This window comes from Haliotis rufescens, unplaced genomic scaffold (assembly GCF_023055435.1).
Source record: "Haliotis rufescens isolate VD_foot unplaced genomic scaffold, xgHalRufe1.0.p SCAF_5, whole genome shotgun sequence".
In the NCBI taxonomy this organism is placed as follows: Eukaryota; Metazoa; Mollusca; class Gastropoda; order Lepetellida; family Haliotidae; genus Haliotis; species Haliotis rufescens.
The window spans coordinates 56,577,390-56,597,166 of record NW_025964223.1 but is presented as its reverse complement, the minus strand read 5'-3'; the positions used below and the strand labels follow the sequence as shown (position 1 = coordinate 56,597,166).

Sequence of the window (19,777 nt, the reverse complement as noted above, 5' to 3'; positions counted from 1 at the left end):
ACACATTAAATTGAACTTGGCATGTTGTACATTGTCCTAAGTACGTATTAACTGTTGTATCTCTTTGCAAATCGTGAATTACATATAACGTAGAACTCGACATCACTGCTCTTAGAATGGGTGGTTCGGTAACCGAGTGGTTAAGGGACAATAACATACCTGAGCACATATAGAGCCCTTGTGTTTAACTCATGGTTAATTTTAGACTTGTTTGTTACATTGCACCAGTGTCCTGTTGCTGTAAGGTAATAATAAAAATATATGAAATGTAAAAATGTCTCAACTCCCTAATTCCAGGAAGGAAAAAAACTCCTGAACAAATAATGCCTGAACTCTATTGGATACAAGATTACTCTTAAAACTGTTCTGTTGCATAATTAAGCTTTTGTCAATCCACTGTGATAGAGAGTGCCACCACCAGCTTTCTAGACTGTTGCCAGTCCCTTGTAATAGAGAATGCCACTACTAGCTCTCCAGACTGTTGCCAGTCCCTTGTAATAGTGAATGCCACTACTAGCTCTCCAGACTGTTGCCAGTCCCTTGTAATAGAGAATGCCACTACTAGCTCTCCAGACTGTTGCCAGTCCCCTGTGATAAAGAATGCCACTACTAGCTCTCTAGACTGTTGCCAGTCCCTTGTAATAGAGAATGCCACCACTTACTCTCTAGAGTCTTGCCAGTGCCCTGTGAAAGTGAATGTCATCACTAGCTCTCTTGACTGTTGCCATTCCCCTGTGATAGAGAATGCCACAGCTATATGCCTCTAGACTGTTGCCAGTCCCCTGTGATAGCGAATTCCTCCACCAGCTCTCAAGTCTGTTACTCTCAAACTCTCTAGACTTGCCGATGTATTGTGATAGAGCCTATGCATGGTGTGAAAACATTGAAAAGCATGCATACTTTTTTAAATGGGGACTTTTGTATATCAAATTAGAAAAAGATAGAATAACTTTTTTGGGGTATGTTCAATGTTTGTTCTTATTTGTGTGCAGAAAAAACTGAAGGCATATTTTGCCTTCGATCTAGAACAATGACACCAACGCTTTATCATCATCAGTGTTGGATAGGGAATACATAGCTGCAACCAAAACATCGCCAATTTGTACTATACAGTTGGAAATAGATCGGGGTACTCAGAAATAGAGACAATTTAATTTTTGCTGCTGTATTCAACAAAATGAGTAACTTCGTAAAATATAAAATAGAATATTGCATGTTCATAATTAACACAGCCGAATAAAATAATTAACTCTGTTTTTCTTTGCAGCTTTAAGACATATAACATCATAGTTCCCATATCAATCAGTATACAGTCAAGTCTCGTTAATCCAACACTCGTTAATCTGACAATCGGCTTTATCCTACACTTATGATGGGAACCGAATAAATCAGTGTTTCTAAGACCTTTTAATCCGACAGTCTCGGACTCCGACTCCGACTCCGACACACATCCCTCATTAATCAGTCTCATTAATCCAACACAGTGATCAGCAAACTTAGTTGTCAACTGGCTGCGAGTACACAGACCCATGTTTTTATGCGAGAAGAGTCGGATGTAGCTGTATATTACAACGGCTTCAGACATAAAGTTGCAAAACAATAAACAGTTAATGCTTTAAGTTAACAGGATTGATCACATGTTTGGATTACCTCAATCTCATTCAAATCAGATATAAATTCTCGCTACCGCTGAGGACATCCTATATCAGGTCACATCAGAACGACCTTTCGCAAACTTTGACAGACCATTGATATGACTAGCAGGAAGTCGACATAAGCCAATAAGAAAGCAGCTTTCTTGAGCTTTGCGGCAGTAGTTGTCCGATCACAAACGTTGTTCTTACTTAATTTCGTTAATCCGAGATACTCGTTTATCCGACATATTCATATGCAACCAACCATGTCAAGGTAACGGGAGTTGACTGTATTTAGCAGTTTTTGATGGCATACATTTGGATGAAATGGTAGTCTTTGAAGTTTGAATCTGGTTAATGTATCTATTCCGTCACTCATACAAGATGTTTGATTCTCCAGGGTAAACCTCTCACAGCATTAACCTGGGGTCACAACGACAAGCGTCTATTTATAGCAGCAGGCTGCCATCTGTATGTCGCCTGGATCAGCAAACAGGTGGCGCCGCTTCAGTTCCTGTGTCAGCGGGTCATACAGAAAGTCTGCCGTCAGGAGAAATATGTCGATCGGTTACCGCTTCCAACCCGTTTGCGTCTTGGTGCTCAAGCTCTTTTCTCTCCGACAATTAAGGTGAGATGATTTTTTCAATAAAAGCCAATTTCTTCCTTGTTTTTACAGATGAGCCAGCCCTAAATATATTACAAGAGTTGTCCTTAATGGAATTACCCACATCTTGGCATAGTGAAGAAAATCTATAAAATGAGAAATACAGTTTATCTGGCCTACATAAGTTGGATCTGGGAGGCAGAGCTCTAGATAAGCTGCGTATCTGTGTAAAATGCGCATCAGAAATGCAGAAATACGCAGTCAAATAAAATCCAAGCGTATCAAATGCGCAACGAACATTACAGTTACGCTACAAAAAGAGAACTTGTGCGTATCATCAAGATATTGTGAAGTAACCCTGCGTATTCGATTAGCAAATCAGCAACTTATTTTCAAATTATAAACGGGCATTCCGTCAACCTTGCCAAACTCCACGATGACAGTTACATCATGATCATTTGCTGTCACACTTTCTTGTGGAAGTATCGTGGTATTTTTGAGTCCTATAAAGCTCTCGAACCCACACGACACCAGTTTGCAGAGACTAGATGAATACTGTTTTTAAATATTTAACTTAAATACCCACATGTGTAAAAACTAGTGGGTAACAGAAATTTGAATACCCAGATAGAATTACTGATACCCAATGATTTTAAAATGCATGGGTAATATACCCACCAAAAGCTTATCTGGAGCTCTGGGGAGGGATTCTTGTGGAGGATAGGTCCCAGTGCAGTACTTTGGTTGTCAGAGCTGACTATTAAGGATCAGATGATTACAGTGTGTGAATGGGCTGATTGTGTGTCATTGTGTTCTACAGGTGTTGGTCATTGCTCATGCCCTCAACCACTGCCTTTATCATCATTGTGCTGTGAAAGTGTTGGTCATTGCTCATGCCCTCAACCTCTGCCTGTGTGTCATCATGCTGTGACAGTGTTGGTCATTGCTCATGCTCTCAACCACTGCCTGTGTGTCATCATGCTGTGACAGTGTTGGTCATTGCTCATGCTCTCAACCACTGCCTGTATCATCATCATTCTGTGACAGTGTTGGTCATTGCTCATGCCCTCAACCTCTGCCTGTGTGTCATCATGCTGTGACAGTGTTGGTCATTGCTCATGCTCTCAACCACTGCCTGCATCATCATGCTGTGACAGTGTTGGTTATTGCTCTTGCTCTCAACCACTGCCTGTATCATCATCATGCTGTGACAGTGTTGGTCATTGCTCATGCTCTCAACCTCTGCCTGTGTGTCATCATGCTGTGACAGTGTTGGTCATTGCTCATGCTCTCAACCTCTGCCTGTATGTCATCATGCTGTGACAGTGTTGGTCATTGCTCATGCTCTCAACCACTGCCTGTATCATCATCATGCTGTGACAGTGTTGGTCATTGCTCATGCTCTCAACCTCTGCCTGTGTGTCATCATGCTGTGACAGTGTTGGTCATTGCTCATGCTCTCAACCTCTGCCTGTATGTCTTCATGCTGTGAAAGTGTTGGTCATTGCTCATGCTCTCAACCTCTGCCTGTGTGTCATCATGCTGTGACACTGTTGGTCATTGCTCATGCTCTCAACCACTGCCCTTTGTGTCATCATGCTGTGACAGTGTTGGTCATTGCTCATGCTCTCAACCCTGCCTGTATCATCATGATGCTGTGACAGTGTTGGTCATTGCTCATGCTCTCAACCTCTGCCTGTATCATCATCATGCTGTGACAGTGTTGGTCATTGCTCATGCTCTCAACCTCTGCCTGTATCATCATCATGCTGTGACAGTGTTGGTCATTGCTCATGCTCTCAACCACTGCCTGTGTGTCTTCATGCTTTGACAGTGTTGGTCATTGCTCATGCTCTCAACCTCTGCCTGAATCATCATCATGCTGTGACAGTGTTGGTCATTGCTCATGCTCTCAACCACTGCCTGTGTGTCTTCATGCTGTGACAGTGTTGGTCATTGCTCATGCTCTCAACCACTGCCTGTATGTCATCATGCTGTGACAGTGTTGGTCATTGCTCATGCTCTCAACCTCTGCCTGAATCATCATCATGCTGTGACAGTGTTGGTCATTGCTCATGCTCTCAACCACTGCCTGTGTGTCATCATGCTGTGACAGTGTTGGTCATTGCTCATGCTCTCAACCACTGCCTGTATCATCATCATGCAGTGACAGTGTTGGTCATTGCTCATGCCCTCAACCACTGCCTGTATCATCATTGTGCTTTACAGTGTTGGTCATTGCTCATGCCCTCAACCACTGCCTGTATGTCATCATGCTGTGACAGTGTTGGTCATTGCTCATGCCCTCAACCACTGCCTGTGTGTCATCATGCTGTGACAGTGTTGGTCATTGCTCATGCTCTCAACCTCTGCCTGTGTGTCATCATGCTGTGACAGTGTTGGTCATTGCTCATGCTTTCAACCTCTGCCTGTGTGTCATCATGCTGTTAGAGTGTTGGTCATTGCTCATGCTCTCAACCTCTGCCTGTATGTCATCATGCTGTGACAGTGTTGGTCATTGCTCATGCCCTCAACCACTGCCTGTATGTCATCATGCTGTGACAGTGTTGGTCATTGCTCATGCTCTCAACCACTGCCTGTATGTCATCATGCTGTGACAGTGTTGGTCATTGCTCATGCTCTCAACCACTGCCTGTGTGTCATCATGCTGTGACAGTGTTGGTCATTGCTCATGCCCTCAACCTCTGCCTGTGTGTCATCATGCTGTGACAGTGTTGGTCATTGCTCATGCCCTCAACCTCTGCCTGTATGTCATCATGCTGTGACAGTGTTGGTCATTGCTCATGCTCTCAACCTCTGCCTGTATGTCATCATGCTGTGACAGTGTTGGTCATTGCTCATGCCCTCAACCTCTGCCTGTATGTCATCATGCTGTGACAGTGTTGGTCATTGCTCATGCTCTCAACCTCTGCCTGTATGTCATCATGCTGTGACAGTGTTGGTCATTGCTCATGCTGTCTGTATGTCATCATGCTGTGACAGTGTTGGTCATTGCTCATGCTCTCAACCTCTGCCTGTATGTCATCATGCTGTGACAGTGTTGGTCATTGCTCATGCTCTCAACCCCAAAATTTGAATTATGTTTCTTTGTTCTTCAGCATTGTACCTACACTAGTGAATTTCACCAAACTGGTAAACATCTCAGAACTGCATCACTTGCGGTTTATTTCCTATTATAGAATATATTACATTAAGTAATACGTTACCACTGTTATACCGAGGCTGTTGTCTCCCACAACTGCTGCTATAGCGAAATCTACCACAGAGATCTCAATTACCTCATGCAGCACGTGCGTAGCCACCTAGCTGCCATGTGACACCCTTCACTCTTGTCTCCTTCGTCTGCTTAGCAAGACGTGTTTTCTCCTGCTGAAGCGTTCCTTGAAGATTTGGTGATATTTATTATAGTTTATTCTCTAATAAACTGTGCTTTTATGGGGCGTTGCGGTAGCTACGCTTGGTTATAATTTTCCCGCCAAACGGAAAATTTTTCCCGCCCTTTTTTCTATATACTTGCGGGGTTCGCGTATGCACGTTGTGTTTTACGTTTCCCCTGTTCTTGTATGTTTTGGGGGTTAACATAACTTATTTCTTTAATAAAAGTTATATGTGTATGTTATCTGTTCACATTGCTCGTTTATTTTCTTGTGAAAATGTTCGTTTGTGAATCATTGTGGTGCGTGCGTTGTAACCATGTTTTGTTCTTTGTTTATAGCAAACAATCAATGTCTGACATGGATATGTCCCCAGTATCCACCCCCTCTACCCCTGCTCCTCGGAGTTGTGGGGTGTGCAGAAAGTTTTTGTCGTCCCGGGATCCCCACAATCGTTGCCCGCGGTGCAGGGTTCCTTGCGGGGACACCCGGTGCATCCTGTGCGAAGGTCTGGGGCCTGCGGAGTTTGAGCGGTACCGGCTGTACGTACAGTCCGTCTCCACCCCTGTGGTGGCCGGTTCGTCCGGTCGGGGTCCCCGTGCGGGTACCACCTCCTCGGCTGCGGCGGATCCCCTTGCGGCCCTCGGGCTGTCTGGGGATTCCGTCGCCGCATTGTTGTCGAAACTTGTGGACTCCAAGCTGGCGGCCTTATCGCAAGATAGGCCGCTGGCTGTTCCGTCCCCGGCCACTTCGGTGGCCGCGGGGTCGGACGCGGGGTCCACCGGTACGGCGGCGGCTCCCGTGGTCACCGGTCCTTCCCCCGAACCGTTGCTCCCGCTATCGGTTTAGGACCGCGTGGCCATGGTTTATGACCTCTTTGAGGATATGCCCCGGCCGGTACCGCGGGGAATCCACGACTGTGGGTTCCTCCGAGGTATACGATGAGTCTTCCGACACGGCTTTCCCCGCATCGACCTTGCTGCGCGGTTTCAAGCCTTCCTTGGAGAACGCCTTCGCGGCGGCCTCCGGTCGGGGTCTCCCGTTGCCTCCGATGTCGTGGAGAAAGGGTTTATTCCCGGTACATGACCTTGCCTTTCCCTACCTTGCACCAGCTGGACGCCCTCGCTCGGCACTCCATGTCTCACGGAGACACTTACTTGGCTGCAGCGGCCCGTCTGGTCGAAGGTTCTCCCACGGACCGTGACCAGCGCATTTACAACTGCCTGCTCAGTTTAAATGCTTCCCTGGAGTACGTTGCCGAGGACTCTCGGCACACACTTGCTCTTGTTGGGTCCCTGCATAGGCGCCTGGGTGCCGCTCCTAACCGGAGCGCGCCCCAGGCTGCTGCGGCCTGTAGGTCTAAGGGGTCGGGTTCTTCTTCCTCTGGGAAGTAGCCCCGCCCTGAGGGCTCCGGTATGGGCAATCAGCTGCCTTTTCGCGGGAAGACGGGGAACTGGGGGAAGCCCAAGTCGTCGACGGACGGCAAGGGCCCCTCCAGGTGACTCTCATTGGAGGGGTTCGTATGCCGACAGCGCCAACTTCGGTTGGCCCTTAGGCGAACCCGAGTCACTTGGCCCTGGACAGTTGCGCCTGCCGCAACCTGTCAGGGCCCCCTCTCCTTCCCCAGTGGGAGCCAGACTCCAGACTTACTGAGAGAATTGGGAACAAGTGTTCGACGACCCGTGGGTGGTCAACACGATTCGGTACGGCTATCGGCTTGATCTCAAAGCGAATCCGCCGCTCACCGTTGCCCCGTTGGCAGGTTTCCATTCGGAAACCGATCTTCCCATCCTCGCCGATGCCATCGGCAGGTTGGTGGAGAAGGGGCAGTACGGGAGTTAGCTCTACCAGAAATAACACCGGGGTTTTACTCCAGGATATTTCTCGTTCCCAAGTAGGACAGTGCCGAACTCAGAATGATTCACACGTCCGCTCCCTGGCTGTTCACCCGGTTAACCACCCCCATAGTGGGGTTCCTCCACAGGAGGGGTGTCCGGTACTTCGCGTACCTGGACGACTCGCTAGTAGCAAATCGAATGACGGACACCCTGTCACGCCATCTCGATTTCGCACGTCGGCTCTTGGAGCATTTTGGGTGGATTATCAATCTCCCCAAGAGCGAGTTAACCCCTTCTCAGAACTTGCTGTTCATCGGAGGTCGGTTCAACACGGTGTCCCATCGCCTCTTTGTCCCCCCAGACCGGTGGCACAAAATTCAGGCGATGATTGCCAAAGTCTTAGCGGTGCAACAGACTGTTCACTTTTGGGAACAGCTGTTAGGGCTACTTGTATCAGCCCAGGACTGCACCGCACGGGGTCGTCTCCAACTCCGCCCGCTGCAACGGTTTTTAATCCAGTTGTTAGCAACGGAGGTGAACAGTGCGACCGTCGCCCTCCCGGATCGGCTCCGACCGCATCTGGAGTGGTGGACGGTCCCTTACATTGTCTTATCAGGAGTCTCTATGCGGCCCTACCGGGCCACGTTGACCCTGTATACAGACGCCTCTCTAGTGGGCTGGGGCGCCCATCTAAAGGGGGAGGTGAGCTCGGGGCTGTGGTGCGTAGACGAACTAGGTCTTCACATCACTTGTCTCGAGTTCAAGGCAGTGATCAACGCAGTCAATCACTGGAAGCACTGGTAGTGTCCTATGTGAACAAACTGGGGGGAACCCACAGTCACTCGCTACTCGATTTCACGTTCGAGTTTTACGCTCTGGTGGACAGTGTCCCGTGCCAGATACGCGCCCGTCACATCCCAGGTGTGCGGAACGTACTGGCCGATGCTCTATCGAGGCCTCAGGATCCGAGCCCCACAGAGTGGATGCTGAACCCAGTAGTGTTTCAGTGGCTGTGCGAACGTTTGGGTCGTCCGATGGTTGACCTGTTCGCAACGCGGTTCAACAATCAACTCCCGTTGTTTGTATCACCAGTCCCGGACCCGAGGGCCATCGATCACGATGCTCTCGCGTTAGACTGGACGGGCTTGGTCGCTTATGCTTACCCGCCGACAGCGTTGATACCACACATTCTAAGCCGGCTCCGAGGAGTTCGCTGTCGAATGTTACTGATCGCGCCCATGTGGCCGAACAGATCGTGGTACCCCGACTTGCTGACCCAGGTCACGCAGTCGCCACTTCCACTGCCTGTGAGACCGGATCTCTTGATCCACCCTCACACCTGTCAGCTTCATCCAAACGCAGGGCAGTTCAATCTGCACGCGTGGATGTTGTCACCGAGCGTCTGAGGAGTAAAGTTTTTTCTCGCCGGGCGTCTCGGGCATACGTTAGTATGCATCGTGATTCTACCCAGAAGGTGTATAATGCACGTTGGGTTATTTTCACGAAGTGGTGTTGTAAACATCACATTCATTCGCCAGATAAGGTATCTGTGCAGGATATTGCTCGTTTCATGTCTCACTTGCGAGAGACCCGGAAACTCTCCGGGGGTTCCATTGCCAACTATGTCTCGTCCGTTGCTACGGTACGGGACGTTGCTATGGGTACCAGTCTCTCCAAAGAGCCGGTGATACGGGGTATTATCAAGGGTTTCAAACAGCACAATCTTAAGAAGGGCCGCCTTCGGGCACCGGCCTGGGATCTTTCCCTAGTGTTGCAATCACTTACGGAAGCTCCGTATGAACCCTTGCATAGTGCTTCGTTCCGGCATGTGACTTGGAAAACAGCATTTCTCCTCTCCTTTGCCACGGCGGCACGTGTATCCGAAATTCATGCACTCGATGTCGCCAAGGTACGATTCGATAGGGGTGACGAAGGAGCGGTCCGCCTGGGCCTGCTCATGGGCTTCGTCGCCAAGAATCAGAGAGTCGGGCAAACGGAGAGAGAATTCACTGTAAGATCACTCAAAGAAATCTTACATCCTGCTGATACTGAGGACAGAGCGCTGTGTCCGGTTAGGGCCCTTAAGTATTATCTTAAGGCTTCGAATGAACGTAGACAAGGGCGTGACCGTCTGTTCATATCGTGTAACCCTAATCGCACGGTTGACATAACTCGCAACTCGATTGCGTTGTGGCTTCGTTCTGTCATCAATCTGGCGTACTGGTCTCGGGGGTTACCGGTAGCGGGGTCAAACCCGCACGAGATCAGGGCGCTAGCGGCAACATTTGCCCTACACTCGAATATCTCTGTTCGCAGAATATTACGAGGTTGTTACTGGCGTTCTGACTCGGTTTTTGCCAATCATTACCTCAAACAGGTCGCTGATGCCGTCGTGGAGAGTGTGCACCGTCTTGGCCCGCGGATCGCGGCGCAAGCGGGCACCTAAGGGGTGTGCCAAGCGCAATTCCGAACTCCTCAGGCGTCTGACCTTGCACGGTGGTCAATCTGGGTCGACTCCATTGTTCCCACTGCCGTGGGTACAGGAGTTGGGGTCCCGCAAACCAGCGCACTCACACCACAGGTGAGGGCGGCTTTTTGTGTGCTTTGTCCTTATTTGTATTTTGACAATTATGTCTTTAATTGTCTGTCGTGTATCCCAACCTTGTGATGCATGCTTACAAATACTGGAATTAGGTCACGCGCCTAATGCATACTTTAAGTAGGCTTGCTCTGGGATATACGGTCTGAATGAAATTAATTTCCCTCTTTTCGACTGTTTAACCTGATCTAAGATTAAGCTCACGCGGATACAGTGTTCTCATCCGCTGCGGCGATGAAATACCTATCCAGTGGGGCCGTTTGGAGTCACCAATCGTTTTGGCAATGACGATTGAGCCTTACGGTATGCGCTTGACAGTGCTTTGGTATTCCTATAGGGTAACGCCTAGCTAGGTGCATGCGCATCGAGTGCTTCCGCCTTGGTGTTTACTTCCGCTGGTCGGAAGGAACGCTAGCAGTCAGGATTCGGGTTGTAGGTGCTCCCCACCGCCTACTGTGGTAGTCAGCCTCGGTATAACAGTGGTAACGTATTACTTAATGTAATTTGTAGAATTTTCCTATTCGGAATATTCTATAAGTAATACGTTACCACTGGGCTGCTGCCCGCCCGTCCGTCCCCCGAGCACTTGCTCTCGCAGGAGACAAGAGTGAAGGGTGTCACATGGCAGCTAGGTGGCTACGCACGTGCTGCATGAGGAAATTGAGATCTCTGTGGTAGATTTCGCTATAGCAGCAGTTGTGGGAGACAACAGCCTCGGTATAACAGTGGTAACGTATTACTTATAGAATATTCCGAATAGGAAAATTCTACAAATATATATATCAAAAATAGGATAACAAAATGAGTTAGTGTTCATTGTTGTGTTAAGGGTTAGTACAGAACATTGATATGTAAAGGGGTCAGCATAAGTGCTGTCCACGGATGCAATGGTTGATATTGCGGTAGTATTGTCAGGTGTGTGTGTTGTCATAAGATCTCGGTGGTAATAAAAGTGAATATTTTACAACATTTGGAGTTGCTCATACTGTTTATGAACAAAGTATCGTATAATTGTCAATGTAATCTTGTATTTTTTTCACAATAGTTTTGACAAACTTATCAAAATCTCATTCACAAGTTTTCAAATGAACTGATTATAAACTATTTACCCAGCCATTTCTTGACCTTAATAAAAGTAGGATGATCTGGGCACTTTCCTGTCCTCAATAGCAGCCTTGCGTAAGGTGAAAATATTTAGTTTAGCATGTTTTATGTTTGAGGTTTATGGCTTCAATAGTTTGGCATGTACCCCAGAGATTTCTCATCATTTGCCACTTCTTCCAGACTCCAAGCAATTTTGTCTAACAGCACGCTGACTTTTAGTTATTTTATTCTGATCATGAAAGGTTAGAATGTTTCAAGCTTCCCTAATTCCTGTCGCACCTTTCATCACCTTGGCCCATTTCCTGGGGATTTAAAAAAATTATTCCATGAATACAAATTTCAGGATGTCGGAACTTTTGTTACAGAGTAAGAGACGATTTCCTTGGGATTGAGTGTTACCGTATCTAACATATGTTAACCCTCCTCCTTTTGGGTGTTCCATGTAGAGACTCTGCACAGACTAGACTACCCCATTCTTATCACCTGAGGATCGAGACATGGGGATCTAACCAGGTTCTTGGACATCTTCCTGAGGCAAGGGAGTTAAGTTAACTAGGCTGGAATTAGGGAGTTATATTTTGGCAGGACTAACGAGTCTATGCATACCATATTTTCTTGAGTATAGTGCACACTTTTTAAAAAAACAACACAGCTGTGTAGAAGGGGGTGCGCATTATACACAAATTAATGAGTTTTTATGTTTTTTCCCCCATGGAAAGACATTACCGTGAGCACGTAACACCAGAAATACCATGTCAACAAATCCGTACTGAAGTACGCAAATAAGTCATGTAATTACACTGTCTGACTATAAAAAGTGTTCTTTGTATATCTGGACTTATATTTGTAACTTATTTTATTAATTTTATTCAAATTTTTTATATTGTTTTAAGTAATTTCGGCGAAATCGTGTGTGAAGCGATTGGAAGATGGCACAACTCACCGTTATTAACAGCAACCACGGTCAGATTACTGCTATTGACGCCTTGAAACAAACTTTAGTTTAGAATGGATACATATATCATAAATGCCATACTGTGACTCGTTAAAAGTCATATTTGTTTTTGTTGGATGATTCTATGTCAACACGCAATTCTCGCGATCACGCAATCACGCAATCACGTGCACGGGAGCCTTGACGGTGACTGGTCAGACTGGTTCCATGTAAAAAATAATACCCGGCAGTAGCGATCAGCTGCTTCGCTTAGGGTTATTATTATTTTAAATATGTTTAGTAAAAGCTGCATCTACATTAACAAGATATTTGAATATATTATGCCTGATAAAAAAATAGTTTCAGATACTACTTTTGCTGATCCTTGCATTAAAATCCTGTAAAGTTATATCATTGGGTGTGTCTTGACCGAATCACCAGTAGATTCCAAGAAAACGTGTGTACAGCTGATTGCTGTTTCCGGCTTAGTTTACGAGAAAATACACAAGGTAATCTTAATCCCTGGATATAAAACAATGCCTAGCAGAACAAAAAATACAATTTAAATGGTAAATCAACATGTCTGCTGATTTTTTATCTCAAATTTCGAATTTGTACTGACCAAGTTTCTCATCACCCATTCGTTTGCAGGACTTCGCTAAAGGGGTACGGTGTAATTTTTTTTCTGCGCTTGGTATTCAAATTGTTTTTTTTCAAAAATATTGAATCCGCTAGAGGGGGTTGCACATTATACATGGGTGCGCACTATACTCAAGAAAATACGGTAGTCCAATCAAAATCGCTCTACGAAATTGACATCCGGTTTGTAAAGTTTCATGCAGATTTCGGTTGATTGCAGGATTTGCAAAGCATGTGTACTGCTAACTCGGTGTCAACAGATATTTTCCAAATCTTTTCATGTTTTTAATCAGGTGCTCACATGATTTGATGCACTTTGCGAAGTAAGAACCGTTTTATCATAATATTGATTTTGATTATCATCAGATCGTCTTGAATGGGTGCCGCCATTTTGTTTGAAGCAAATGCAAGTGACATGAGAGGTAGAATCTGAAATACTCACGGTTTCAGAAGCGAAACTGACCAATCATGTCACTGTAGCCCCTGAAATTGTTAATATTTGAATATTGTAAACAAAATAATATTTTGAAATATTAAAAAAAATATATACAAATATATCGTTGATAACCCTATTTTCAAACGACACCTATTTTCGAACAGCCGTATTTGATTGTGATTTGTTGTGTTATAATGAGAGGTGTGATGTCATCAAAGCTGCTGACTTGAGAATACATGTGTTTGGGCTGTCAACATTGGGTTTATGTGAAGTGCTGTACAACTGTCAGAACATTCCGTCGTCTTTCAGAATATTGGTGTCTGTGTCATGATGAAAAGTAAAAGTAAAATAGTGCGAACACTATAATTTGAAAAATATTTATATTTTGTGAAAAGGTTTCAAACTTACAATTACTTTATGATTTTAATGGCCGACCTTCAACAAATATGTTGGGAACTGTGCGCCCAAACACTTCTGTCCAAAACATGTGTGTTCGAATATAGGTGACGTCACTCGAGTGCAGCTGAAGTTTACAGACGAATAAATAGAGGTCATGCCTTGTATCTAGAATTTGAAGATTTCACCTAATGGCATAAAGCAGAAATTCCTTAACTGTTAAAATAGGGTGCGTTAGGATATATTTTTGATTGTCTTAACAACTCATACCTGTAACACTGTGCTTGTTGTTGTTGGTCCTATGGTGTTTTAGGATTAATCATTGATTTAAAAGAATCTAACTTTGCACTGTGAACATTAAGTGTGATCCGTGCCCAGTGCGGTTTTGACACTGAAAGTGGTATATTCATGAAGTTGTGTTTGTTTTTTGGCTGGCAAACACTCTGGTATCTGTCTCAGATTGTGTCTCAGCATAGGTCAGTCCTGGTCAGCAGTCATGATGGTGTGCTTCACAACACATATCTCCAACTGTAAGAAGGCCATAGTTAAACTGACTGTCTTAGAAGCAATTTCCTTGACAAATGGAATAATTGCTCTTTGCAGTCGAGGGCACTAGTAGCTGTCTAAATATTCAGGTTATTTCCATTGACCATGGTGAAATGTTTGCTGAGGTGTATTGTTTCTTATGATTGACAAATAAAAAAAGTTTTTAGTTTCAGAAAGGATTTTTGCAATTAAATGAAAATCTCACTGTGATTCTGTGGTTGTAATGTGTGACCAGTAGCCGGTCTCATCACCGAGACATTGATGTCTGTCCTCTGTCTGGTCTCCGAAACATGGATGTCAGTTCTGTCTGGCTACCTGAACATGGATGTCAGTTCTCTGTCTGGCCACCTGAACATGGATGTCAGTTCTCCGTCTGGCCACCTAAACATGGATGTCTGTTCTCTGTGTGGCCACCTGAACATGGATGTCTGTTCTCTGTCTGGCCACCTGAACATGGATGTCAGTTCTCTGTGTGGCCACCTGAACATGGATGTCTGTTCTGTCTGGTCACCTAAACATGGATGTCAGTTCTGTCTGGCCACCTAAACATGGATGTCAGTTCTGTCTGGCCACCTGAACATGGATGTCTGTTCTGTCTGGTCACCTGAACATGGATGTCAGTTCTCTGTCTGGCCACCTAAACATGGATGTCAGTTCTCTGTCTGGCCACCTGAACATGGATGTCTGTTCTCTGTCTGGCCACCTGAACATGGATGTCTGTCCTCTGTCTTGCCACCTGAACATGGATGTCTGTTCTCTGTCTGGCCACCTGAACATGGATGTCTGTTCTCTGTGTGGCCACCTGAACATGGATGTCAGTTCTCTGTCTGGTCACCTAAACATGGATGTCAGTTCTGTCTGGCCACCTAAACATGGATGTCAGTTCTCTGTCTGGCCACCTGAACATGGATGTCAGTTCTCTGTCTGGTCACCTAAACATGGATGTCAGTTCTGTCTGGCCACCTAAACATGGATGTCAGTTCTCTGTCTGGCCACCTAAACATGGATGTCAGTTCTCTGTCTGGCCACCTGAATTGGATGTCTGTTCTCTGTCTGGCCACCTGAACATGGTTGTCAGTTCTCTGTCTGGCCACCTGAATTGGATGTCAGTTCTCTGTCTGGCCACCTAAACATGGATGTCAGTTCTGTCTGGCCACCTAAACATGGTTGTCAGTTCTCTGTCTGGCCACCTGAACATGGTTGTCAGTTCTGTCTGGTCACCTAAACATGGATGTCAGTTCTCTGTCTGGCCACCTAAACATGGATGTCAGTTCTCCGTCTGGCCACCTGAACATGGTTGTCAGTTCTCTGTCTGGCCACCTGAATTGGATGTCAGTTCTCTGTCTGGCCACCTAAACATGGATGTCAGTTCTGTCTGGCCACCTGAACATGGATGTCAGTTCTGTCTGGCCACCTGAACATGGATGTCAGTTCTCTGTCTGGCCACCTGAACATGGATGTCTGTTCTGTCTGGCCACCTGAACATGGATGTCTGTTCTCTGTCTGGCCACCTAAACATGGATGTCAGTTCTCTGTCTGGCCACCTGAACATGGATGTCAGTTCTGTCTGGCCACCTGAACATGGATGTCAGTTCTCTGTCTGGCCACCTAAACATGGATGTCAGTTCTCTGTCTGGCCACCTGAACATGGATGTCAGTTCTCTGTCTGGCCACCTGAACATGGATGTCAGTTCTGTCTGGCCACCTAAACATGGATGTCTGTTCTCTGTCTGGCCACCTGAACATGGTTGTCAGTTCTCTGTCTGGCCACCTGAATTGGATGTCAGTTCTCTGTCTGGCCACCTAAACATGGATGTCAGTTCTCTGTCTGAACACCTGAATTGGATGTCAGTTCTGTCTGGCCACCTGAACTGGATGTCAGTTCTGTCTGGCCACCTGAACATGGATGTCTGTTCTCTGTCTGGCCACCTGAACATGGATGTCAGTTCTCTGTCTGGCCACCTAAACATGGATGTCAGTTCTGTCTGGCCACCTGAACATGGTTGTCAGTTCTCTGTCTGGCCACCTGAATTGGATGTCTGTTCTCTGTCTGGCCACCTGAACATGGATGTCTGTACTCTATCTGGCCACCTAAACATGGATGTCAGTTCTCTGTCTGGCCACCTGAACATGGATGTCAGTTCTCTGTCTGGCCACCTAAACATGGATGTCTGTTCTCTGTCTGGCCACCTGAATTGGATGTCTGTTCTCTGTCGGGCCACCTAAACATGGATGTCAGTTCTCTGTCTGGCCACCTAAACATGGATGTCAGTTCTGTCTGGCCACCTGAACATGGATGTCTGTTCTCTGTCTGGCCACCTAAACATGCATGTCAGTTCTCTGTCTGGACTCCAAAACATGGATGTCAGTTCTCTGTCTGGCCACCTGAACATGGATGTCTGTTCTGTCTGGTCACCTGAACATGGATGTCAGTTCTCTGTCTGGCCACCTAAACATGGATGTCAGTTCTCTGTCTGGCCACCTGAACATGGATGTCTGTTCTCTGTCTGGCCACCTGAACATGGATGTCTGTCCTCTGTCTTGCCACCTGAACATGGATGTGTGTTCTCTGTCTGGCCACCTGAACATGGATGTCTGTTCTCTGTGTGGCCACCTGAACATGGATGTCAGTTCTCTGTCTGGTCACCTAAACATGGATGTCAGTTCTGTCTGGCCACCTAAACATGGATGTCAGTTCTCTGTCTGGCCACCTGAACATGGATGTCAGTTCTCTGTCTGGTCACCTAAACATGGATGTCAGTTCTGTCTGGCCACCTAAACATGGATGTCAGTTCTCTGTCTGGCCACCTAAACATGGATGTCAGTTCTCTGTCTGGCCACCTGAATTGGATGTCTGTTCTCTGTCTGGCCACCTGAACATGGTTGTCAGTTCTCTGTCTGGCCACCTGAATTGGATGTCAGTTCTCTGTCTGGCCACCTAAACATGGATGTCAGTTCTGTCTGGCCACCTAAACATGGTTGTCAGTTCTCTGTCTGGCCACCTGAACATGGTTGTCAGTTCTGTCTGGTCACCTAAACATGGATGTCAGTTCTCTGTCTGGCCACCTGAATTGGATGTCAGTTCTCCGTCTGGCCACCTGAACATGGTTGTCAGTTCTCTGTCTGGCCACCTGAATTGGATGTCAGTTCTCTGTCTGGCCACCTAAACATGGATGTCAGTTCTGTCTGGCCACCTGAACATGGATGTCAGTTCTGTCTGGCCACCTGAACATGGATGTCAGTTCTCTGTCTGGCCACCTGAACATGGATGTCTGTTCTGTCTGGCCACCTGAACATGGATGTCTGTTCTCTGTCTGGCCACCTAAACATGGATGTCAGTTCTCTGTGTGGCCACCTGAACATGGATGTCTGTTCTGTCTGGTCACCTAAACATGGATGTCAGTTCTGTCTGGCCACCTAAACATGGATGTCAGTTCTGTCTGGCCACCTGAACATGGATGTCTGTTCTGTCTGGCCACCTGAACATGGTTGTCAGTTCTCTGTCTGGCCACCTGAATTGGATGTCTGTTCTCTGTCTGGCCACCTGAACATGGATGTCTGTTCTCTATCTGGCCACCTAAACATGGATGTCAGTTCTCTGTCTGGCCACCTGAACATGGATGTCAGTTCTCTGTCTGGCCACCTAAACATGGATGTCTGTTCTCTGTCTGGCCACCTGAATTGGATGTCTGTTCTCTGTCGGGCCACCTAAACATGGATGTCAGTTCTCTGTCTGGCCACCTAAACATGGATGTCAGTTCTGTCTGGCCACCTGAACATGGATGTCTGTTCTCTGTCTGGCCACCTAAACATGCATGTCAGTTCTCTGTCTGGACTCCAAAACATAGATGTCAGTTCTCTGTCTGGCCACCTAAACATGCATGTCAGTTCTCTGTCTGGACTCCGAAACATGGATGTCAGTTCTCTGTCTGGACTCCGAAACATGGATGTCAGTTCTCAAATACAAGTTGAAAATGGGTAAGAGGAGAGCAAGAGATGGAATTTTCAGATGAATTATTTACCCACTGATTAGCTTTATGTAGGGCAAGCTGTCAGGAGAATGTCTGAGAACATGAATAATGAATGTCTAGTGCTGTTTTAGTGCAGCATGTGTTGCCAGCCTTACCTGTAGTATGTTGGGGCAGCAGGCACAGTTGACCGACTAGCCCTTGGCCTCGTTTTACATGGTGATCGTAGCACTACAAGCACAAGTCTTGTGCTTTAACATCCACTTGTGACAGTCATGGGACTGTGAATGCCTTGTGAAACAGGACCTTAGTAACTAAGGCACCACAACTAGCTGTGCATTCCTTTGGGAATGCAGGTTAGATTAGATCCCCAGCAACCTATGCTGGTTGTAAGAATCTACTAAATGGATTGTGTGGTCAGGATCCGTGTCCTCGTAATCCAATGGTGTTGATCATTGATCCAGTATCTATCATTGGATTGTCAGGTCCAGGCTCCATTATTTACAGCCCACCGTCATATACCTGGAATATTGCCGAGTGTGGCGCTCAACAAATAACAAACTAACAAACAAAATCCTTATCGCCAACTACGAATAGCTTAAATATTTGTTATGGGGTAATTTTTTAAAAATTTTACAGAATGTCAGGGAACAGATCAAAGTTTCAATTTCAGCAAATGAAGCTTCATTTCCTTTAAGGAAATGAAGCAGATTATATATTTTATCACTTTCACTAAACACATGAGTACGTACAGTGTGATTACACAGTGAGAATCATAATCAGGGCAATTCTTGGATTTGAACTCACAACAAGCAGTTCCTGGTACTCAGCCCTAACTGACTTGTGAGGCCTTAGACCACTGAGCTACCCATGCCCTGAGAACTAATGAGGGATAAGAACAGGTGCTATAGGGCTTAAATGAGGCCCTTGAAAGGCCGTTAAAACTGGTAATGGAGACATTATTTGTGGAAGTAGGGTCACATTTACCTGCTCCATTTGTCAGTACCAGCGAACATGAGATGATGAGAATTTCTGCTGAAACTGACCAACGATGGCTGTACCCATTAACGTGCCAAGTAGGAAACATACAAGGAGGCTGGAGACTGTTAAAGCAGCCATTGTGGCTAATGACTTGTTTCTGTTTTTCATGCAAGTCTAGAATACAAAAAAAATGTGTGCAATTTTAAAGAGAATGTAAGAAGCTAAAACTGTCTTTAGAATTACAGGGCTCTCATTTTGGAGTCTGCCCAGAGGGACTTTCTTTCTGACATGAATACACAGTGGAGTTGCTCAGGTCTTTGTTTCAGTAGGCCATAATAGTGATACCTGCATAAAACATTTATTAAGAATGAATTTTTGGACTAGAACAATTTTTTTCCCCCTAAAACTCTTTCAGTACTAATCTTTGTGAAACCTTCTTAAGGTAAGTTTTACTGAACCTGAAAAAAAATATAGTTACGTACAAAGATTCGTTCTATGAAAGCTTAGCTCCAACGTTGATAACTTCCATACTTTAAAACTGATTCAATAAAGTTGTAGTGCCAGGATGTCTGTGTGGAACGGGTCCTGATTTTTTTATGTCCAAAAGTTTGCTTTTACTAATGATATGTTAACCTTTACATTCTTGCTTTTGGGTTACTGGATTTTATAAAATGAGTTTGTAAATTACAGGGCCTTGTGCTGT

At 45.9% G+C, this 19,777-nt stretch overlaps 1 protein-coding gene across 1 annotated transcript in view; it reads left to right on the top strand.

Annotated features, from left to right (window-relative positions):
• LOC124116419 (tubby-related protein 4-like) overlaps positions 1–19,777 on the top strand; it is a 246,982-nt gene that overhangs the window by 132,562 nt on the left and 94,643 nt on the right. The window contains exon 7 of the mRNA XM_048383632.1: positions 2,035–2,262. Within this exon, the coding sequence (XP_048239589.1) occupies positions 2,035–2,262 (228 nt within the window). The remainder of the gene's footprint in view (positions 1–2,034; positions 2,263–19,777) is intronic.